This window comes from Pleurodeles waltl, chromosome 8 (genome assembly GCF_031143425.1).
Source record: "Pleurodeles waltl isolate 20211129_DDA chromosome 8, aPleWal1.hap1.20221129, whole genome shotgun sequence".
NCBI lineage: Eukaryota > Metazoa > Chordata > Amphibia > Caudata > Salamandridae > Pleurodeles > Pleurodeles waltl.
This window is the reverse complement of record NC_090447.1, coordinates 345,866,447-345,890,529: the sequence shown is the minus strand read 5'-3', so window position 1 is coordinate 345,890,529 and position 24,083 is coordinate 345,866,447. Positions and strand designations below refer to the sequence as shown.

At 49.2% G+C, this 24,083-nt stretch overlaps 1 protein-coding gene across 3 annotated transcripts in view; it reads right to left on the bottom strand.

The window, feature by feature from the left end:
- The window catches only part of CASK (calcium/calmodulin dependent serine protein kinase), a 1,258,500-nt gene that overhangs the window by 40,802 nt on the left and 1,193,615 nt on the right, over window positions 1-24,083 (bottom strand). For all 3 annotated transcript variants that reach the window (XM_069204206.1, XM_069204204.1, XM_069204205.1), the window contains one exon: window positions 22,059-22,142. In XM_069204206.1, the coding sequence (XP_069060307.1) occupies window positions 22,059-22,142 (84 nt within the window). The remainder of the gene's footprint in view (window positions 1-22,058; window positions 22,143-24,083) is intronic.

The following is a 24,083-nucleotide window of genomic DNA, read 5'->3' as shown; positions in this document are numbered from 1 at the left end:
GGCCCATAGGTGCTCTGGGCAGGTCTGCCTCCTAGAATACGCAGAGCATGGCCTCTTAAAAATCTCTGATTTCAGCAGGGGTTGCTCCGGTTTCCAGAAAAGGAGGGAAGCGCTGAGTCAGACATGGCAACGGCTCAGTAGAACCATGTCTAACGCTGATGTTCCCCACTTGTCACATCATCTGATGGACGAGGTGAAGTCGAAATTCGTTTAGACTACTACTTCTAGCACCTCTTCCCTGAGTGTCCCATGGACCTGAAGTGTGATGAACAGAACTTGGAGCTCTTGGAATGTTCCCGCGACCTTCTTTTCATTCGGGGCCAAGACCTCCTAGGAGTCATACTGTGGTGTCAACTGCTGGGCTGCAAGTAACTTTAGGGACCACCCCCTCTAAGCTTTTATCACCATGGCCCGACAGTCAGAGCATGACTTCTAGTCGTGGTCGCGCTCGAGACACCACAAGTGCGGGTCCGTAACCTACATGGCGAGGTGACAGACGGCTTAAACCCTATCTTTCTTGATGACATATTCTCAACACACAGGAAAAAATAGTCCACAAATTGTCGAAAAAAACCAGTCTAAAAGAGATAGAAACTAGCTCTTCTCGGTGCTTAATTTGCAAAAGAATAAGTGCTGGGGTCCAAAGTTTTGTCTGAAGCCCGCAGTCAGCACTATTGTATGTCAACAAGCTAAATACAAAAGCTGCATAGTCTTTTTTTCACCCTTCTCTTTAGTACATTCCTAAACATTCCCTGACCCTTTTAACTCAATCTTTCAGGTTTCTGCTTTCACCCTCGGTCAAGCATTTTCTTTTTCATTCTCCCTCATTTCCCCTTGGTGTGTTTTTCTCCCTCTTGCTATGTGTCATTCTCTGATGAAGGAAAATAAGTGCAAGTCCCCAAAAATAGCACCTGAATGCACTGGTGCAAATTAAGCTCTGGCTCTTCTACAGATCAGCTCTAACTTGCGCAGAAAGAAAAGAACGGACGTTCGCGCGGCTGGGTGGCACCTATATATGTGCCCGCAACGTCACTTCTAATGCAAATGATGCCAACAAACGGAACTGAGTTAAGCCATCTGACGGCACGCAGATGTACTGCTCACATAAAATTTATGAATCCAGTCTGATGCGTGGCAAATTCAAAGGTAAGGAATCAGCAGCTAGAAGTCTCCATCAAATACCTTGTATATCCAATTGAAATTTTGTACAACTGAAAAGAAGTGTTCACTTTGCATTTGTATTTAGGTTATTTCTTTTGGTACTAATTCTTTTTTCAAAATTAATGACGTTGCACATGTTAACTTGGCTCACTTTAAGATCCTAAAAGGATGGTTAGTACAATCTCGACTACAGGATTATATTTCAAATAAGGTTGCCTAGCCTCTTTAACAGCCTAGCTTTAGGTGCTTTTCGCCACATTAGCAGTGCCTTGATCTTTCTGGCTTCTCATCTTCGGCCATTGCAGGATGGTCAAATGAAGGTACTTCTTAAGAACTTCAAGCTCTCCTTAACTACCTTCGAGTAGATCTTGCCTTATTTGTGACTAATGCTGATTTAATCAGTTATAACCAAGGAGACATATTTAAACAGTGTAGCCAGCTCATCCATAGTTGGTCAGCGTGATGTTTATAATACGCTAATTAGTGTCCATATGTGGTTGTAGTTAAGAAGTTTAAGGCTCACTTATTGTTTTCCCCTGGCAGTTTCTGCTTTCCACATTATTAGTTTCCCATTTAATTAGATTGGTGCCAAAACATGGCTGGGTTAAAGCACAGATGTATCAGCTATAGCCTTGCTCTGTAAATTACAAGATGGTTATATGTACTCTGTGTGCATTCCTTGTATATGGAGATATCAACTCACTCTTTGAGACCCAAGGCTTTTAAACGAGGACATCTTAAGAGTAGCCAACTTGCCCTGACCAGATTTAAAGATTCACCTACAATTACCACGTGCCTCTTATGATCCACCACTGAATTATAAAAATCTGCTTACTCACCATCTGACAGTCAATCGCCCCCTGGAGTCTGGCATGGTTTGGAATATGATATATTTGAAGGCAGCAGCATCAGAAGAACTACAGTTTTTCAGCTTGAAGGGCGCTGGACCGTCCTGGTCTACGTAGCCAAGGCAGGTCGGTCTCATAATTTAATTGAAAGACTCAACCTAGGAGCAACAGAGGAGTTGCTTGTGGAATGACTGGTTAGAGGCAGCCAGATAAACGCCTATTGGATACACCCAGAAGTGACAAAGGAACCTTCAGCTCATTTATGTGGAGACGGGTCTACTGCTGAAAACCAGAGTCTTCGGATCACCACCCCTGACAGATGAACCACCCAATCCAGTAATGACATGTCTGCCAGCACTGTCAACTCTACATGGGGTAGGGAGAAGGAGCGGTTGCTCATCCAATTGCAGCTGAGCTGCCATCACTGCAGATGTTTTGCAGTCTCCTCCGACACCTGGATAGATTCTGACAGGTTCTCTTGGTGCTCGGCTAAAAGAGATTTCAGATCCTACAGCAGAACCTGTGTTGCAAGCTGATCTGGTGTGTGGTGAGTATTTATGGTACTATCACCTTATACCAGGCCCAGGTATCCCCTTGTTAGTGAAGTGTAGGCAGTGTCTAGAAGCTAGGCTTTCTAGAGGTAACTGTGGATTTGCAGCCAAGATACATCTACGAGACATGCAAAGCTCATGCAATACTACTGTAGTCCCACAGCACCCACACACAGGAAAGAACCACACTGTGTTACAAAAATAAAGGTACTTTATTTTAGTGACACAAATACTAAAATACTAGATAGGCAACTCACCAATAATAAGTAAGTAAACACACTATATATGTACAGTAACAATCAGGAATAGGCATAAAATGAAACAGAAAACAGTGAAAAGCTATAGGCAATACTGAAGGCCTAGAGGAGACCAAACTATACACTAAGAAAGTGGAATGGGAAGGTTGCGTCCCCACCCAAGGAAGTGGAATTGGTAGAGGAGAACTGGAGGTACTAGGAAACCCCAAAGGTAAGTACTAGAGTGCCACCCCAGCGACCAGAAGGAAAGAGGTAAGTTACGGGTTCTACCCAAACCAATCCACAAGACTTCAGAGAAGGATACTGCAAGACCCAGATAAGGCTGAAAGAAACCAAAGGTGGGTCATGGAAGAGGAAGACCTGGAAAAGAAGAGAACCAAGTCCAATTGCAGTTGGAGTGTCCAGTGGGGGCAGGAGCCACTACCCACCCGTCTCTGGAAGCAGAAGTTAGTCGACAGGGAGATGAAGAAGGTCAACAATGCAGCACTGGAGCAGATGAAGAGTTCCTGGGTAAATTAGTCGACGTCCCATGTCGGATGAAGGATTGCAGTCAGTCTGTGGTGTGGAAAACCACCAACAAACCTTGGCAAAGGCAAATGTCGCGGTAGGAGGAAAAGTGGAGCTGCCGGAGACCAACAAGGTCCAAGGGGGACACAACCCACGAGGAGAGTCCCAGGCAACCCTCAGCAGTGCAGAGAGCCCAAAGAAGAAGTGGCAGCTCCCACAGAAGACCCACAGACAAGGATCCCAGGAGTCGCAGAGAGGTCCACGCGCCATACCTGAGGAGAGGTCCTACGTCGCAGGAGAAGCTTACAGGGGGCTGTGCATTGCAGAGAAGAGTGCAGGGGGCTGGGGCTACATGGTGCCTGAAGGTCCGTTGGAGGAGATGCCAACAAGCCTTGGTAGCTGCAAGAGACGCAGTGCACAGGGGTACTGTCCTGCATGGGAATGCAAGGGCTTACCTCCACCAAAGTTGGACAGCTGGCAGAGAGGACCAAGGGGACAACTCCAGACCAACACCCGTGATGCAGGATCCACACCGCTCAGTATAAGAGGAGATCCACATGGCCGGTCGTCGTTGCAGTTGGTGCCTGTGTTTTCAGGGAAGTGACTCCTTCACTCCAAGGGAGATTCCTTCTTGCTTCTGGTGAAGACTGAAGACTTGCCACCCTCAGAGCATGCACAGCTGGGGAAATGTTGCAGTTGCTGGAAGGAGCCGGAGAAACAATGTTGCAGATCAGAGTCGTTGCTGTAGCTGCGGACTGTGGGTTCCTGTGGAGTCCAGTTGCGGTTCCAGTGACCAGAAGTCAAAGTAATTGTTACAGAGGATTCCTGCTGGAGTCTTGCACGTCGAATCTGAGGACCCACCCAAGAGGGAGTCCCTAAATAGCCCTGGAAGGGGCACTGGTCACCTAGCCAGATGACCACCTATCAGTAGGGGGCTCTGACGTCACCTGTCTGATCTGGCCACTCAGATGCTACCAGACGCCTCTGCCCACCTTGGATTCAAGATAGCAGAATCCAAGGGCCATCTGTAGGAGCTCTGGGCACCACCCCTGGAGTGGTGATGGACAGGGGAGTGGTCACTCCCCTTTCCATTGTCCAGTTTTGTGTCAGAGCAGGGACTAGGTCCCTGAAGCAGTGCAGACTGGTTTATGCAAGGAGGTCACCAAATGTGCCCTTCAAAGCATACGAGTGGCTTAAGGAGGCTACCCCTCCAAAACCATGTAACACCAATTGCCAAAGAGAGAAGGTTTTGCCTCCCTCTCCCAAAGGAAATCCTTTGTTCTGCCTTCCTAAGCTTGAGCTGTTCAAGCAGCAGGAGGGCAGAAACCCGTACGAGGGGTGGCTGCAGCTTTGGCATCCCAGAAACTCCCAGAAAGCTGGTAGGAGCAGTGCTGGTGGTCCTCTAAAGAGCCCCCAGGGTGCATGGAATCATATTTCCAATACTGGCTACAGTACTTGAGTATGATTCCGACATGTTTGATACCAAACATGCCTAGATTTGGAGTTACCATTATGTAGCTGGACATAGGTAGTGACCTATATCCAGTACATGCATAAAATTGCGTCCCCGCACTCCAAGGCCATGAAAATGGAGCTGGAGTTCCTGGGGGCACCTCTGCTCATGCAGGGGTGCCCTCACACACAAGTACCTGCACCCTGCCCTCTGGGCTAGGAGGGCATACCATAGGGGTGACTTACAGTGACCTGGTGCAGGGACCTGTAGTGAAAATGGTGGGTGCATGCACCCTTTCACGCAGGCTGCAATGGCGGGCCTGCAGATACACTTTGCATGGGCTTCCCATGGGTGGCATAATACATGCTGCAGCCCATGGGGGACCACTGGTGCCTAAATGCCCTGGGTACCTGGGTACCATATACTAGGGATGTATAAGGGGGAGCCAGTATGCCAAATGTTGGGTGTTTGTGGTCCAATCAACCAAGTTTAAAGGGAGAGAGGACAGTCAGTGAACACAGTTAAAACATACTGACAACAGACAAAAAGTGGGGGTAACCATGCCAGAAAGACAGTACTTTCCTACAGCCTGCGTATGCCATCTTGCATTGTCACTGAGCAGGGTGCAGAAAGCTAACAAAGATGCTCCAAAGCAATCCTCATTGAGGCCCAGGAAAAAAAGTTGAAATAAAGATCATAGCTAAATGTCCTGGAATCTTTGGTCTGGAAGAAAGGCCCAAAAGCGCACTGTATCCAGGATGGCTACGAGAAAAGGGAGCTTTTGCAATGGAGTTAAGAGAGACTCTGGCAATTTGATTGAGAACCTGAACAATGTCAAGAGGCTCACAGTCATCTGCAGGTGGTCCGTGACTTGTTAGCTAGTCTGCCTTTAATAGCCAGTCACCAAGGTAGGGGAAAACTAGAACTCTTAACCGCCAAAGATGGGAGCAATGACTTCCATTCACCGTTATGAGCACCTGAGGGGCACTGGTGAGCCCAACAGGGAGCACAGCAAATTTAAAGTGGTCGAGGCTCACTTTAAACCTCAGGTAGTGCCTGTGGTCTGCAGAAGGGAGATCTAAAAATAGGCATCCTACAGGTCCAATGCCTTCATCCTGTCTTAGGAATCCACGGCAGAATGAACCTGTGCCAGCATGAGCATCTTTAATTTGTCCTTGCACTGTGCTAGCGCTGTAGTACACAAGAGGGCGTCTTCCTAGCACATCTGGTGGACATGCCCCTCCCTTACCATTTTTTTTTTTTTTTAAAGAGTCTGAGCCACATCAAGGGCACTCTGATATAATCCATACCTGCAAATTATCACACAATCATACTGGGATTACGAGATCCCTCACTGGCAGAAATAGCACACGTGGACTGGTACTCTAAGTCACCTGACCAAGGCAGCCAAACAGCTCATAGCCTGAGCCTGGAAATCCCTCAGTGCTCCCCTGATTGCTTCTTGATTTATACACCTATGGCACACTATGGCCATGGAACAGATAACACATTAACTGATGTTTACTGACAGAAAGTTCCTACGTTTATGGACCACCCTTACTGACTACATGTTCCGTCTGGAATACTTGTGCTTCCAACTCCCCAGGCTTCGAGCTTTACATTTGTTAGATTATTTCGACTAGGTACATGTACTCCCTAAGTGGCTCATGGGCAATTCCTTGACATTAACATCTCTGACCCGAGCCTTCTTCCAAGGACCTCCTCCCCTGTCAGAACCGGTCTTGAGAACCACTCCCTTCCCCTGGTTCTTTATGCACCTAACCTGCTCCCCATTCAACCCCCCCCTCCACACCCCCTCTGGTTTGCTTACCGACGTTTGATATACCCCACTAGCGTGCAGACACCAGTAGATCCAGGAAAACTTCAAGAGGACTTTCTCAAAGGACCTTACTGTTACCTGTTGATACGCCATGAATCCCCCTTAATTCACTTTCTTTAGAAACAATAATAGAGTTTTTACATACCTCTATGGCGCAGTCTCTGCGACTGTACTGCTGATACTGTGCATTTACACGCAGGATTCACTGGTTGATATGAGAAGTGCCTGGCATATCCCCAAAAGAGGCAAAACTACTGCATGGATTACCAGACTGGTGCGGAAAAGGCCAGAGTATGCAGTGGCTTGACTCTCCTTAAAACTTTCAAGAGCAGAGACTGAAATTTTGTCAAGCAGGTAGGAATTATCGAAGGGCATGTCCATTAAGGACAACTGGACATACCTGGAGAAACCTGTGGATCTCATCCGTGCGTGATGCCAGTGCACCACACTTGTCCCAACAGCCCTTCCAAGCTAATCCTTGGTGTCTAGGCCCGAGCAGATGATGAACTTGGCTGCATCCCAGCGATCCTGAATGGTATGGGCCAAGGAAGCTTGTATGTCTTCTGGGAGTGCGGAAAAGATTTCATGACCATATCCCAAAGTGCGAAGATGTAGCATCCAAGGAGACAGCTGGCATTGACCGATTTCAGGGCAAGTCTGGCTGAGGCAAATATTCCCTTACCAAGCGTTTCCATATGTCTGGACTTTGTCAGACGTCATCGTCGAAAAGGAGTTCGGGGTGACCGCTTATGTACATCTGCATTAACAAATTCTCACCAGACTGATTGTGAGTTCGGAAATCAGGGTCACCTGGATCTGGATGATTGATCGGTAGGCCGGAACCTGGATTAGCTTAAGTGCCCAACAGCGTGTCCGTGTTAGCCTTGTTGAAAGGCAGGAGAGGTTTGGTTGGTGCCTGGCCAGGCTGAAGGACATCAGTGAGGTCAATGTTACCTCCATACTGGGGAGATGAAGGTCAGAGATTTCAGCAGCCCTCCTAATCACAGTAGCGGAAATCATTCTTTTTTCTGTAGCTGGTGAGGTATTGGTGTGGACCCGCCCCAGTATGTGGTAAGGTGTCCAACGTACTGGCATGAATTGCCTTCGTCGTAAGTCGGGTATATTCATCATCCCTCTCCACTGTCCTCTCCATATAACTGGCTGGAGTCTGAGCCAAAAAGCTGCCGGCATCGAAGTCCAAATGACTGGTGCAGATTTCGGTGTCAGACCTCAATTTGGCACACATGCTGGTGTGGATCCCAAAGTGGATTGAAGGAGCACAGACAGTGTGCAGGATGCTTCTGCTGGAGGTAACCTTACTGGAGGCCCAATCTGACTAAAGGTCCCTGCGAATCCTTGGAGCCCAAAGGTGCACCAGAGGGATCCATGCCAAAGATGCACAGCATGGCCTCTTTAAATGCTTCAACCTGCTGTAACATTGCAGACAGACCTATGAACTTGGGGTGCATCTGGATCAAAGCTGAAACTGGCTCCTCTGTGGAATAGGAGCCAGGAACGACTTTGGTAGCAGGTAAAAACTCTTGACTTTGACCCGCAGCTGTACCATCATGGAGTCTTGCAGTTTTTCGCCAGGTACAACTTTGCTTCTCATTCTTGGATGACTTTTGGATTCCTTTGGACGCAGCTGATGTTGGCCTTGGAGGCATGCATGGAATCCAAACACTAGAGGTACATGTTGTGGAGATCAATCACAGACATCTGTTTGTGACAGTCTCCGCAAGGTCCCCTGTAGTCTTAAGAATTGGTGTCCCCTCGCACTCTGGTAATAATTTAGAGGGAAAAGTCTTTTCATAGAGAGGAGAGGAGGAGGAGCAGAGTTCTGGATCCACATCTGAAGGCGCAGAAAGAAAGAACTAAAGTGAGCGCACCTGGGCGGGTGCTTATATGCAGCTATACTTGTCACTTCCCGAGCAGAACGGAGCTGACGTGCAATTGCAAAACGGCATCTACTGGCATGAAGGAGCACTGCTTTTTGAATTTTCTGGATCTAGTCTGATGCCTGTAGACATTTACAAGGTGAGGAATCTGCAGTTAGAAATATCCAAGGAAAACAGGCATCTGACAGTCAAATGTGAATACATGAATTTGGTCCAACAACTTTAACCCCATAGAGTCAACCCTATTTAAAGATACAAAGAAGCAACAGGGAATGAGAAATACTCGGTCTTACTCAATCTGTTTGAAGATTCTGTTTGTCCCAGATTTTGCTGTTACAGAGAAGTAAGATTAAACCTGTATTGTTATTTCTTACATACAGGGTTTGTTGCGGCTCTATTCAACTTCATAACTCTGTAAATTATGGGTATTGTTGCTCAACACATGGGTTATTGCTCAACAGAAACAAAGAAAGGCTGAGGTTGGGAACCCAAGACTTGCACATTACCACAGATCTCCTCAACACATGCATAAACTCACTGATCTATTGGTATACAATAAAAACATCCCACAGACAGCCTCCGATATCTAACAATTGCCACAACGTTCACTGCTCTGTCCTGCCTCTGGGCTCAAAAGGGGTCTCAAGTACAGCCTAAGGTCTCCTCCTTGTCATAAGACAAGTAGCACAATGACAACACAACTTCATCGCTCATTAGCTCCCATATGTGCCACACAAGCGCTAAGCATCCCCTCTAGCACTTAGTAATGGAAACAGAAGAAGGACATTTACTCAAGACTAGTGGACTTCAAACATTTTTAGGGCATGCCTCATTGTGTAAAAAAAAAAAAACAACAACAAAAAAACATTATTTCTAGTACCTAATTGACAGCTTAAAACATATTTAAGAATTTACATTATTATGCAGCTATGCTTGATTATCCTTTTTACAAATGCACATGGTACGGGCAGCCTGATCTCCCTAAATTGTATAAGCATCCACAATGTGATCTTTTATCAGAAATGGAAAGGGGGCTTTGCCCCATTTGGAACCCTACTTTAAGGCAGGACACAAGCGACAAAAGAGATCACTGGTGGCCCGTTGCAGAGCGCTTCACTTCAACTCTTCTTTCACAAAAAATTCAACATTATTTTCAACATGATTCTCCTCTTGGAGTTGGACACTGTCTGCACCCTTCCCAGATATCAATTCACCCCCACCCACCTCTCCAATGGGATAAGCCCCCAGTTTAAAAACCGGTGCGCAAGACTCTCATACTTTCCGCTTTGGTAAAATTAGAAAAACATAACTGATTCCAATGTTATAATAAATACATGTTGCTCTCTGACCTGCAAAATTAAATTTTAATCTCCGTGTTGACCAAATAGAACAGTAGTATGTAAAATGTGTATAGTAACATTTTTCACAAAAAAATATGAAAGTTGTATGCAGACTTACACAAGGCTGATGCAGGGGATACAGGGGAGAGGTATAAACGTCACAACAAACCAGCACTGGCAAAGCGAAAACCACAGAATAAGTGGCAGGCCCACATCATGTTCTGGGGGGAGGAAGGAAGGACTTGGGGCACAGAAACAGTGATGAAGAGGTGATCGTAATAGGGGTACCACATTGGATTGACTACACAAGGTACTATTGAAAGTCCCATGCCACCTTCCATAAAATGCCTTACTTTTATCGACGTCTGTTAATTAACTGGAAACACATAATAAATGTCAACAACTGTAGGGAGCTGGGCTCTGGTTGCAGTCTCTCCTCTCTTCCCCTCCTCCCACTTTTTGCCTGGCTTGTAGATGCAACTTTGACTGAATAGCACTGGGTTTCTGCTAACCAGGTCCCCAGTGCCAGTGTTCCTTCCCTAAAACAAAGTCACCTGATCACTTAATCCCCGTGTGACCAGGCACTTTCGCCCCTTATAAGCCCCTAGTAAATAGTACCCCTGGTAAGTAGTGCGTGGGTACTGAAGAGGGACCCTCAGAGCTGCAGCACAGCTTGTGCCACTCTGATGGGCCCAGAACCAACCTTATGCAGACTACCATTGCAAGCTGTGACAAGGTGCTCCCAAAATTGAAATCATGACATGGCACACAGCCTGTGTGCACTGTCCTTTAACACTGCATTAATATATATACAAGTCATCTGCAGGAAGTTGGCTCTGTTCATATTATATAAAACTGAGATATAGTGTGCACAGAGTACAGGGGTTCCCAAAGGCTTAACAGAGGCTAAAGTAGATAATACTAATGCTCTCTTTTGTGGTAGTGTGTTCGAGCAGTTAGGCTTATCAGAGGCTAGTGCAAAGCATTTGTAAATAGAAGAAGCACACACTCAATGACTTAACTCCAGACCAATGGTTTTTATATAGCAAAAAATATTGTTTCTCAATTTATTTTTAGAACCATAAGATTCAAGTTGCAGGTAAGTACTTCAATAAATTCGAATTTCACACATGTATCAACAGTACTTTGTTTGAATTCGATAAGTTATACAGTTTTTTAAATATTGGCAATAATCTCTTTTAAAAATGGACACTGCAATTTTCAGAAACACTTCCTGGGAGGAATAAAAGTTTACAGGTAAGTATTGCTACTTATAGTTCCAGTCTCCGGGTTTTGGGAAGTCCACGGGTCAGGGTTCAAATTAATCCCAAACACCCACCACCAGCTACATGGGGCGTTCGGGTGCAGAGGTCAAGGATGAGCAAACTTAACGTGGGCTCCTATCAGAGACGGGGTACTCTGAATCAAGCCTGCCTGCAGGTAAGTACCCACGGCTCAGAGGGCAGACCAGGGGGGATTAGAGGAGCACTGGGAGGACCACATGTAGGCGCTAAACACGCACCCTCAGTGGCACAGGGGCGGCCAGGTGCAGGGTGCAAACAGGACGTCAGGGTCCCAATGCTGGTCTATGAGGGGGCCCTGGGGGTCCCTCAGAGACTGCAGGTGAGGCCTAGGTAGTCGTCTCGGGCAAACCACAGGCTGGACAGGGCGGAGGGCCGCCTGCTGAACGTTGCTGCCTGGGAGGTCGGGTTCTCCAAGGCCTGGGGGCTGTGGGTGCAGTGTCTTTAGGCAATGGATATCTTCGTCCAGGGCTTCACAGTCAGGGGGTCCTCGGGATTCTCTCTGCAGGCGTCGTCGTGGAGGGGTGGAGAAGTCAACCCAGGGTGGGCACTTACTCAGAACTGCCTGAGGTTCCTCTCTACCTGGTTGGGCCACCTGGACACGGGCCATGGGCATCGGGTGCAGAGTGGTTAGGACTCATGCATTCGGAGTGAGGTTGGAGTCCTTAGTTGTTGGTTTCTTTTTGGACAGGGCAGCCGCTGTCCGCAGGAGTTCTTGGTCCCTTTGGGTGCCGGACAGTTCTCTGGAGCTTGGCAGAGGTCACTGGCCCCGCTGGATGCGTCACTGTTCTTTTGCAATTTCTTTGAAGCAGGAGACAGGCAGCTTGGCCTGAGGCCAAATCAGTTGTCATCTTCCCTCTTTTCTGCTGGGCTTTTCAGCTAAGCAGTTCTTCTTGAGAGGTCACCAGGAATCTGGTGAGCTGGGTTTAGAGAGGCCCTTAAATCCTAGATTTAGGAGCATTTTAGGGGTTCGAGGGCAGTAGCCAATAGCTACTGTCCCTGAGGGAGGCTACACCTTTCACGTGGGAGAGGGGCACAACCCTAACCCTACTGGTCCCTGTCCTCCAAACCAAGATGGAGGATTCTGCAGGGAGGGGGTCACCTCAGCTCTGGACACCTTAGCGGTGGTCCTGGCTGGGGTGGTCACTCCTCCCTGTTTTCCCTAATTTTTCCACTGGAATTGCCGCCAAAAGTGGGGCTTTGTCCAGGAGGCGGGCAACTCCACTAGCTGGAATGCCCCGGGGTACTGTAACCCAAGCCTTAAGCCTTTGAGGCGCACCGCCAGGTGTTCCAGTTCCTGTAGGGGGGAGGTGTGAAGCACCTCCACCCAGAGCAGGCTTTGTTTCTGACCTCCAAGAGCACAAAGGCTCTTACCCCATGTGGTCAGAAACTTGTCTGAAAGTGGCAGGCTGGCACAGACCAGTCAGTCCTACACTGGTAGCTTGGTTAACATACAAGGGGCATCTGTGTGCATTTTTCAATAAATCCCACTCTGGCATCAGTGAGGGTTTAGTGTGCTGAGACATTTGATAACAAACTTCCCAGTATTCAGTGAAGCCACTAGGGAGCTGTGGAGTTCGTATCAACAAACTCTCAGACCATATACTCATTATGGCTACACTGCACTTACAGTGTCTAAGAATGGACTTAGACACTGTAGGGGCATATTGCTCATGCAGCTATGCCCTCGCCTGTGGTATAATGCACCCTGCCTTAGGACTGTAAGGCCTGCTAGAGGGGTGTCTTACCTATGCCACAGGCATTGGTTTGGGGGCATGGCACCCTGAGAAGGGTGCCATGTCGACTTTGCCTTTTTCTCCCAAGCAGCACACACAAGCTGCAAAGACAGTGCACATGTGCTTGGTGAGGGGTCCCCTAGGGTGGCATAATACATGCTGCAGCCCCTGGGGGGTCTTCACTAGTAACGGGGCCCTTGGTACCATGGGTACCTTTTACAAAGAACTTAACTATGTGGAAGGGGTGTGCCAATTGTAAGAACAAAGGTACAGAGTTTGGGAAAGAACACTGGTGCTGGGGCCTGGTTAGCAGGATCCCAGCACACTTTCAATCAAAGCTGGCATCAACACTAAGTAAAAAGTCGGGGGTAACCATGCCAACAGTGGCACTTTCCTACATCATCCCTCTAGCAGGACTTACAGACAAACAGCAGGGTGCATTATATGTGCAGATATGCCCCTGCTATCCCTCTGTCGATTCTGAGACATGGTAAGTGCACAGGGAAGCCATGTTAAATGCAAGTGATGGGCACTGGTCACTACCAGTGCCCCAGCTACATGATGGTTTTTCTAAACCCCAGGATGTTTGATATCAAATAATAAACATTCACAGATTTCAGTGATTTGTTTATTAAGAAATGCACACAAAAAGCACCCTAGAGGTGCCCCCTGAAAACCTACCAGCTACTAATGTGATGACTGACCAGTTCAGCCACCACAGACGCGTTTCTGGACCCTCACGGTGACAGCCAGTGCTCTCAAGTGCCCAGAAATAAAAGCCTCCAGTGCACAGAGGTGTTAGCTCCTCTCCCAGGCAGGATGGACATCCCAAGTTCTGGGAGCTTCAAAGGTCTTGCCGCCATTGTAATGTGACCCATGTCTCTCTAGATGGTGGAGATGACCAAATCCCCTGTCCTGACCCCACTTCTGGTAGCAGCACAGGTGGGAAAATATAGTTAAATTAGGAGGAGTGTCCACTTCATTCCAGTCCTACCCGTAAGGTGGATGAGCTGAAGTGGACACTAATTGTTAAATTACTCCATCTTGTTTGGAAGGAATTAGACCACCAGGGTTAGGGTTATGCCAATTCCCAGCGGAAGTGGCCATAAGAAGGGTGCAGTCACCCTGAAGGTGGTCAGCCCATTGGCTACTGCCAGGCACTCCCTGTAACACCCCTAAATTCAGCATTTAGGTGGCAACCCTGAACCCTAGAAGTCAGATTCCTTTCGACCTAAGAAGAGCTGGACACTACAGCGTCGCAGCAGCAGAGAACACTGAAGACACCAACTGACTTGGCCCCAGCCGTACCGGCCTATCTAAAGCCCTCAACAATTCTGCATCAAAAGATGACTTGTCCTGCAGTCCATCGACCCCCAAAGCCTTGTGAGGGCTACCTGGTTTTGACAAGGACCGAGATCTCCCGTGGACAGCGGACCTGTCCAGAAGAAAACAAATTTAAAGGAAAGAGAACTCTGCCCTGAGGAACACCGAAACCGCACCCGGACCCAATTCTGCACCCGACACCCATGGCCCGAGTGGCCCACTGGTCCTGTGAAGGTTCCCTAGCAATTCTGAGCCCGAGGCCATCGTGGGTTGACCCCTGCAGGACTCTGCCTTGAAGCGTGCAGCCTCAATCCGAGGACTCCCCCTGACCGTGACCTCCCAGTAAGCTGTTTTCCAAAGTCAAAGGACACCCCTGCATCCGGAGCCCCTGGATCATGGGGATCTGGAATGACAGTGTCCCAGAGTCCTTCAACATCTGAACTTACCTGGGCAGTTGCGGGTTTTTTCATTCAGCCTCCTGGCCTGAGCCTGCAGCCTTGTTCCAAAACCGACCTCCTCCAATGACTTGCATTGGGTGCCTGATGCTGTGTTGGCACTCTGTACTCAGCCGTCCCTGTGCCGCTGAGGGTGTAAGTTTGGTGCTGCCTTGTGGGCTCCACCCCCAGTGCTTGCCTTAACACCAGGAGATCAACCCCTAACACCACTTTACTCACTTGTGAGCAGCGCATCTATGGTCAACTCAAATCTCAATTGCTTAACATTGGGCACCCAATCCCGAATTTGACCTCTGCACCCGGCAGCCCCTACACTCTTGGTGCTGATTTGAACATTGCCTCATGTAGACCTAAAACCAGTAGAATGGATTTATAAGTCGAGTACTTATCTGCAAAACTGCATTCTCGTTTTCCTCCAATAGGTTAACATTGAGACTCTCAAAAACTGCAGTGTGTCGACTTTTGAAACTGAAAAGTATTTTAAATTTAATAACTGGGACGCTCTCCAAGATGGCGTAGGGCTGAGGCGGACTTTCGTGCCTTTCTGCCTTCCTGCTGTGAGCATCCCCAGCCACCGCCCCCCCTCGGGACAACCAAGGCACGACCCCTCCCACCCGCTGTGTCATGGGAGCGAAGGGGCCAGACGGGGAGCCTAGGATGGCTGCAAGCACCCAGTGGCAAGCGGACGGGACTCGACGGCTGGAGACCACGCGCCTACTCTAGATGGGGGCACCCATCGGGCCTAGCTGAAGGGTGGTGGCAGGGTGGAGGGGGGCTAGGACCCGGTGACCTGACTGGGGGCCCTCGATGAAGAATCGCTGGAGGACCCTCAGCGGAGGTCCCTGCGCCGATGAGGGTTTAAAAGTTTGGTGCTGCCTTGTGTCTCCACCCCCAGTGCTTGCCTTAACCCCAGGAGATCAACCCCTAACACCACTTTACTCACTTGCGAGCAGCGCATCTATGGTCAACTCAAATCTCAATTGCTTAACATTGGGCACCCAATCCCGAATTTGACCTCTGCACCTGGCAGCCCCTGTACTCTTGGTGCTGATTTGAACGTTGCCTGGTGTTGACCTAAAACCCGTAGAATGGATTTGTAAGTCAAGTACTTACCTGCAAAACTGCATTCTTGTTTTGGGGGCACCCATCGGAGCCTAGCTGAAGTGTGGCGGCAACAGGACACCGTAAGCTGACTGGGGGCCCCCTCTTTTGAGGAATCGCTGGAGCCCCTGAGTGAGAGCTGGGAGCCCGGCACCCGGACCAGAGGGAGATCTGGGTCCCGATGGGCCATCCTGGGGCCTGCGACCACTGCGATGAAGGAGAGAATAGCCTGGCAAGGACGCATGGAACTGGACCGCAGGGGTGCCTCAATGCCGGTCAAGTGAGTGGGTGAAGGTGGAGGTGATCGTTGGGAGGAGAACGAGCCATGCCTCAGACAGAATTGCAGGAGCAAAGGAGCAGTGCAGGGCGTTGGGCCCCTTTGGCTCGCCCGCCATGGAGAAAAGCAGAAGACCTGTGATGGAGGGGGGACTGCGGCGACCTGAGAGGTGCCAGTTCAGCCGAGGTGGCCCCTCCTAAGGCCCCGACACTGCGAGCTGTGGAGGACCCCTGGGATGGCCAGGCATAGTGAACTGTAAGAGGCCTGCTGCTCAGCTGCGGACTCCTTAGAAGAGGACGAGGGGGTGGAAAGCCCGGCGCCTGGCCTGGTGGGAAATCCGGGTCTTGGCTGGCCCTGCCTGGGGTGTGAGCACTGCGGCAAAGGCGAGACTAGTGCCTCAGAGGACGGAGGAGTGCGGCCTGGGGCCACCCTGCCTGGGTCAACACAAGGTTCTGGACTGTGAGGGAGCCTCAACGCTGGCTGGAAGAGGCTTTCTCCTCGGCTGTGGACCCCTTAGAAGAGGCTGAGAAGATGAGCCCTGGTCGTCCTCTAGACCCTGAATATCATCCGCCTCACAAAGCACCCACTGATGAGGAAAGCCACTGCCTTGGAGTGAGCAGGACCCCGGCCTGGGACTCATCAAGCGATCGGGCGAGGTTGCTCATCGCGACAGAGCGTGTGTGGAGACCACTGCCCGAACTGCAGGTTGACTCCCTCAAGGGAATTGTGCAGCCCCAGAGAGGAGACAACAGGGAGTGGGAGCCTGATGGAGCTAGCTGGAAGGAGAGGGGAGTGATGTCCATGGCACGATTCAAGGACAGGTTGGTGAAAGATATGCTGATTTAGTCCACAACAGGTAAAGCCGAGACAGTAACCCTCCGATATGGAGCGGCACAAGCGTGACGAGGAGGGATAGGGCCCAATCATGTGGGCCTTTCTTGAAAGACTATTTACATCGCTCAGAGACGACCAGCAGGTGGTAAAAAGGGATCTGTTGCAGGACCTGAAGGTGGTGAGACAGGAGCTAGAGGAGGATGGTGAGAGTGTAGCCACCCTGGAAGAGCACGAGAATAGCTGAAACAAGAAGATATTGCAGCTGTAGCAGTAAAAATCTAGCTACAAGAGCAACAAATTGTGCTACAAGCACACACGGAGGACCAGGAGAACCTCTCGAGGCGGAATAATATCCACATCCGTGGAGCCCCAACGAGGGCTGAGGAGGACGACACTACCTAATACGTTGGATCCCTTTTGCACCAGATATTAGAGGAGGACTCAGGCAAGGAGTTACAAATGGACAGAGTCCTCAGGGTGGGCCCGCAGAGAACGTCCCATATACCACCTGCGAACATCTTGGTCTGTACCCATGATTTCCCCTTCAAGGAGCGCATTCTCTGGCTGATGAGAGAGCAACATCCGCTGAAGTTCCGTGGCCACTCCTCTATCAGGACTTGGCAGCAATCCCTCCATAAAAGAAGAGAGACCTTAGACCAGTCACCTCTTACCTCAGGGACAAGGGGGTCTCCTATTGCTGGGGCCATTCCTTCCAACTAGTTTTCTGATGGGAGGGCAAACTGCACCGGCTGCGCTCGCTGAAGGAGGCTTATTAGTTTGTTGCAGCTGGAGGAGACCCCGGAGGAGCATCCGCACTCACCGAGACCTGACTGAAGGCACCGGAGGCACACGCAATGGCAGTCTTGGATTCTCTCACGGGGGACGCAGTGAAGCCTGACAGGGAGTGAGAGAGCAGGGCCCCGATGGCACAGAGACTACAACAGTCAGGGTAGAGGGACGGGGGGAGTACCCAATGGAGGAGAGGCACTTAGGGCGGCATACACCTAGAACTCCAACTATCATTTTGGACTACGCTGGAGGATGCGGCTCCCCCTAGCAGGGTGGTTAGAAATGTTGTTGTGGTTTATTTTGTTCATTACTGGGGTAGGTTGCATAATGCTCGCACACAGGCATGCATATCTAATCGGAAGGAACATGGCCTCCAATAGCATTTGGCACACTGGAGGTGAGGTGTGGGGGGGGGGGGGGGGGGGGGGCAATCGACTCGCGACATTGCATCTGCCCCACCTAAATAATGTTTAAAGTAGTTACACTTAACGTTAAAGGGCTGAACAACCCAACCAAGCGCAAGGTGGTCCTCTCCTACCTGGGAAACACAGGGCTGACCTGTGCCTCTTACTTCCCGCAGACTACCGCAGATTACGATCGCGAGCCATGCCAATACAGCACTTTTCCTCACAGGAGACCAAGGTGGCAGGGGTTGCACTTCTCTTCTTGCGTTTCTTCTGTGGGAGGGTGGGAGACAAAATCCTGGCTTTCAGGATACATCTTTGGGACTTCCAGGTCATCGTGGCATCCCTTGTTGTGCCCAATGAGAAGCAGGAGGCATTCCTACACTGAGCGCTGACTGAGGTCATGATTACGCAGGACAGACAGGTGCTCATAGGGGGCGACTTTAGTATTGTCCTTAACAACGACTGGGACAGGTCGGCTTCTAGATATGGTGGGACTAGAACAAGTATGGACGCCTTCTGGCTAATAGGCTTCGAGCCCAGAGGCAATCAATGGCGGTCAAGGCAATCAAGGCCCAGGATGGGTCCGAGGTGGTTAACGACACACAGATAGCCTTGGCCTTCCTAGACTTCTATTGGGACCTCTACTCCCCCCCAACGGTCCAACCTGGACGTCTCCTGTCAGTATCTCAACTAAGTATGCATGAATAAACTTTCGGTGGCAAAGGCGGCCCGCGCTTCAGGCCCCCACCAGGATAGAAGAGGTAATTTCTCCAATAGCTAGGCTGGAAGCCTTGAAATCCCTAGAAACAGACGGCTTCCCGGCCTGTTCTACAAAAACTTCTGCAGTAGTCTTGCCCCAATGCTGACTTGCCTTTTCAATGCCATTACAGGCCCGGGCACGATACTGCCATCCATGGTAGATGCATCCATTGTGGTCATCCCGAAGGCAGGGAAGGACCTTACACAATGTGTGTCTTACAGACCTATCTCCTTACTTAACGTGGAAATTAAACTTCTCATGGGCAGCCTTACTTTCCACCTGAACCTGCTGATGCCTGGCCTGGAGGACCTGGACCAGGTGGGCTTCATCCTGCACTGGCAGTGCGGGGACAACACCAAGCGGATCATGCACATTTTAGACAAAGCTCAACGCTCGGGAGAGAGCTGATGCTGCTCAGCATAGACACTGAGAAGGCATTCAACCGCGTCCACTGGATATACCTCCTGGCAACTCTGGAGCACTTCGGGTTAGGACCCCGTTTTCCCAAGCCTGGATAGCGAGTGCAATGCGAGTGCCAAAGGCCTCAGTCAGAGTCAACGGGGTGAACTTCACCTTGTTCCCGGTTGGTCAGGGACCCACCACGGGTGCCCGCTTTTCCCCCTGCTGTTTGCTCTCTACATGGAGCCCCTTGCACAGTGCATGAGGGACAGCCCAGATATCACAAGGGCTATCTTCGGTGGTGAAGCATACACAATTGCACATAACACAGATGACGTGCTGGTTGCCCTCAACGACACGCTAAGGGCCCTCCCAGCTTTTCTGAAGGAGGTGGAGGCCTTTGGGGAGGTGTCGGTTTTCAGGATAAACCTCACAAAATACCAGGCACTTAAGTCTCACGTTCGCAAAGGAGACGTTGGACTCGATGGTTCAGCAGTACCCGTTCCAGTGGCAGCCACACTCCATCCCATAGCTGGGCATACAGATAGCTAGGATCGTCTCAGAGTCTTCAAAGCTGAACTATCAGTGTCTTCTCCAAAGTGTAAAAAAAAAAGAAACCTGACCCCAATGGAGACTACATCCTATCTCATGGCTAGGCAGAACAGCGGCCATAAAAATGTCAATCCTACCCAGGGCCTTGTTTTCTTTCCAGGCGCTCCCGGCAGAGAATCTACTCGTCTCCCTTCAGGCGTTACAGAGCAAAGTTAATCACTTCATATGGGCAGGTGGGAAACCAAGAATGGCCCGACACCTAGCTTACCAACCTCCCCTTAGGTGTGGGCCTGGGATTTCCAGACCTTCAGCAATACTACAGGGCGGCCCACCTCGGGTACCTGGTTGAGTGTCCCAGCCGGAGTCGGATAGACAGTGGCTATTCATGGACCGTGCAATTGCCGGAACCTCTCTCTAGAAGTTTCCCTTTTTCCTGTGCTGTCATAGACCATGGAGTCTGTACTCTTCCCCAGTTACTAGAACAACAATGAAGGCATGGGACCAAGTAGCGTGCACTAGGGGACAGACATCCTTCCTCTCTCCCTTGATGCCCATAATGGGGAACCCAAACTTCACGCCGGGTTTAAACCAAGGATCCTTCCGACCCTGGACCACCCCAACATGTCGATCCATTGGACACTTGTTCGATGAAGAAGATCTAATGCCCTTTGAAAGCTTAAGGGACAACCACTCCCTACCAGAGGCTGAGAGAATGTGCTACCTCCAGATTTGCCACTGGATGATGAACCGTCGATTCTGGAAGAGGCATGCTGACCCCTCACACAGCATGAGAAATGGTTACTGACGAAGACGACAGATAAACATATAATCACAGAACTCTATGACATGCTACAACAAGCGGCCCAGAAATCTGGAATCCCGAGCCAGGCAAGATGGGAGGCAGAACTTGGCAGACGTTTAACACCCCGGGAGTGGGAAGCGATCTACTACAAGGCACGCCACACAGCATACAGTGCAGCTAGCATAGAGACCGCAATGAAGATTGCCACCTACTGGTACTTCACCCCGGTCTGGCTCCACAAGAGCGACTGCTCGCGTTCACCCCTTTGCTGAAGGAGATGCAGTGACTCTGGTACGCTGACAGATCTTCTATGGGATTGCCTAAAGCTAGCCTCCTACTGGAAGGGCATCTTGGATGAAACTGACTGCCATATGAACACCCAGCTCCAGCGGGTCCCGGCCTATATCATACAGAACCTACCAAATCCTTTGATGTTCCCACTTAAGTGCTTTAAGGGGAAGCTAGATCGGTCTAGCCCTAGGTGCAGCCCTACAAACATTTTGACACACTGGGGGTTCCCACAGGTCCCTACACAGTTGGGGTGGTTACATCGGTTATGGCAGATCCTGGGGATGGAAAAGCTTACATTTACCCTTACCGCACAGGGCAATCCTACAGAGAGCTATGGTGCCCCTTTTTGAACCTCCTCTCTAGGGAGTTCAGAGAGCTGACCTGCCCTAAATACTTACAACTCCTATACCTCCCCAATGGGTGCAGCTCCTAGGGACGTGAACTGGTGGGAGGCCACCTCAATAGCCCTGTACACATTCCTCGCAGTACGATAGGAAACGTGTACCTCAGGGGGGCAGCAGAGGTGTTGGTCGACAGACCACATATCTTTCCTTTCTACATGTGGAGGGTACTGCGTCACCCTATTTTTTTTCCTGTTGAAAATTCAATAATGAAATTTGAACCATAAATTTAATAATAACTGCTTATCATATAACGAAGTTCTTTGGTTCAAAGCATATATAAAAGCAAGTGCTATTTTTCTAAGCTGGTCTTTGATTTATTAATTGAGTGTGTGTCTTATTTATTGCCTCCGAAAGTACAACAAATGCTTAACAATTCTCTGACAAGCTTAACTGCTCACCCACACTACCACAAATAAAGCATTAGTCCTATCTACTTTACCTCTGCAATACCAATTGGGGATCCACTGGATTCTCTGCACACTGTACTGGACTGAAAGGGGCTGAGGAAAAGCCCACTCTGTATGTATGTATCTTGTACTGTATTGTACTGGGAACATGAGCTCTCTGACAAACTTGCCTATACTCGAGACAAAAATGTGCTTAAATTCTTCTCTTTCTGTTAGGAAAGACTCAGTATAATTTTTTTTTGCATTAAGTCATTAATGAAAAAGTTTGTGCGCACACAGATCACTGCATCTGTGCACTCATCCAATGACAAGTAAGTTTATCTTATAACATAAAATGCAACTGAAACAGTTATGCAAGTGCTTACCTCATTTAAAGTTGGAGTAATCGTAGGTGCAGCAATAAAAACAACAAATGGCGCAAACTCTGCCGTCCGTAGGACTTTCAAAGCCTGAGCATAGAAAGAAACAGTTTAGGGTTTTAATAGGTAGAGAAAAAAAAACTTAATAATTTTTTTTAGGAAAAATCAATTTAATAACCACACATGAATTTTTTGACAGATCATGCTTTGTAAAGAATATGCCATAATCAGATTTACATTTCTCCATTTGGTTAGTGCTAAAATGGGCGGGGCAGTGTGGTGGGAGAGAGAGTAATACACATGTGGAGATTCTGCATATGCACATTTAAACAATATTATAAACTGTGCACATTTATTACTAAATGCATTTTTACCACACACTGCCTTCATTCTGTTGATGGAGAGTACAACGGAAACAGGTGAAATCTGACGGGCACCATCTGCTAAGTAACACAGCTCTTGTTCCTCAGATTCGAACCCTGTCAGAAAGGCACAATGTTGTGGAAGCAAGAGAGTCTTCTCGGAAGGAGTACAGCAGGATAAGTCTACCTTTAAACAGCAACTTCAAGACAGAATGGTCAAGAGGCACTCCGTGTGCTTGGAGACATAGGCGCTGGAAGTAGGGGTGCTGCACCACCTCCACGAAGTGTAGTTCAGAAAGTAAAGGAGCAATAAAGATGTCTAAGTTTTGCCTTTATGGTTTCACATTTGGGCTTTCAAAGACAAAGGTCAAATGCTGCTTATTCTTTTAACAACAAAACTGGGGTTTAACTTTCTCTCTCTGACTGCAGACTGAGAATTTAACCCCAAAGTGGCCTAGGTGACAATCTTGTCGTAGTAAAGGGAGTGAAAGGAAAGGCTGTAGGATGTCAACTAAATGTAAATATCTGTATATGTGTAGGAAAATAGCACCTTTCTGGAATAGTTACCCCCACGCTTTGACTGGTGTCAGTGTATTTAGCCTGTAGTACACTGGGATCCTTCTAACAAGCACCCCAGTGTCAGTGCTCTCTCTTCTAAAACTAGTTGCATGGCAAATTTTACACTCCACAATTGGCATACCTGTGCGCATAGTACGCCCCAACTATATGGTACTTAGGTACCTAGGGCATTGCTACACCTTGTGTCCCCCATGGGCTGCAGCATGTATTGTGCCACCCATGGGGTCCATGCAAACTGTTACTACAGGCCTGCCATTGCAGCCAAGGTGAATTGGTCCATGCACCTTTCACCCCAGATACAAGGTCTGCCTTATATCATGGTCTCTGCACTCTGACCGTGTAAGTCACCCCTAAGGTAGGCCCTTTAGTAGGGTGCAAGGTTCTAAGTGTGAGGGTACCCCTGCATGTGCAGAAGTGCCCCTATAAACCCCAGACTCCATTTGTAAGTGCGGGGGAGCCATCTAAATGTATGTAGTAAACATTTGTCAACACAAGTGGTTCAACTACATAATGGCTTCACCGAACATAGGCATATTTGCTGTCAAATATGATGGAATCATTCAACTACACCGATTGAGTGCTGGATGCATGAGACCATGTACTCTGGGGGTTTCCTAGGGGACCCCCTCACCCCACGTCTGCCTGTACAGCCTTACAGGGTCTACATGCCAGCCCACGCTGCTGCTAACCCCAGGCACTGTTCTGCCCTCCTGCTGCTGAGCCTAACGTGGGCAGGGAAAGGCAGAACAAAGGATTTACTGTAAGATAAGAGGTGTGACCCCCTCTTCTTTAGAAATGGGCGTCTCTGGGCTGGGGTAGGGGTGCCTCCGCGTGACCCCAGACTGCTTTGAAGGGCACATTTGGTGCCCTCCTTGCATAAACCAGTTTGCACAAGTGCAGGGACCCCCGGTTCACTCTCTGGTGCGAAACCACACAAAGGACAGGGGTCGTGACCACCCCCCTGTTCAGCTCCTCCCTCAGTGAGGTGCACAGTGCTCTGCCAGGTGGCCACTTGATTCTGCTATCTTGAAAATAAGATAAACAGAGGCACCTGTGAGCATCTGACTTGTTAGTCCAGCTGGTTGACACC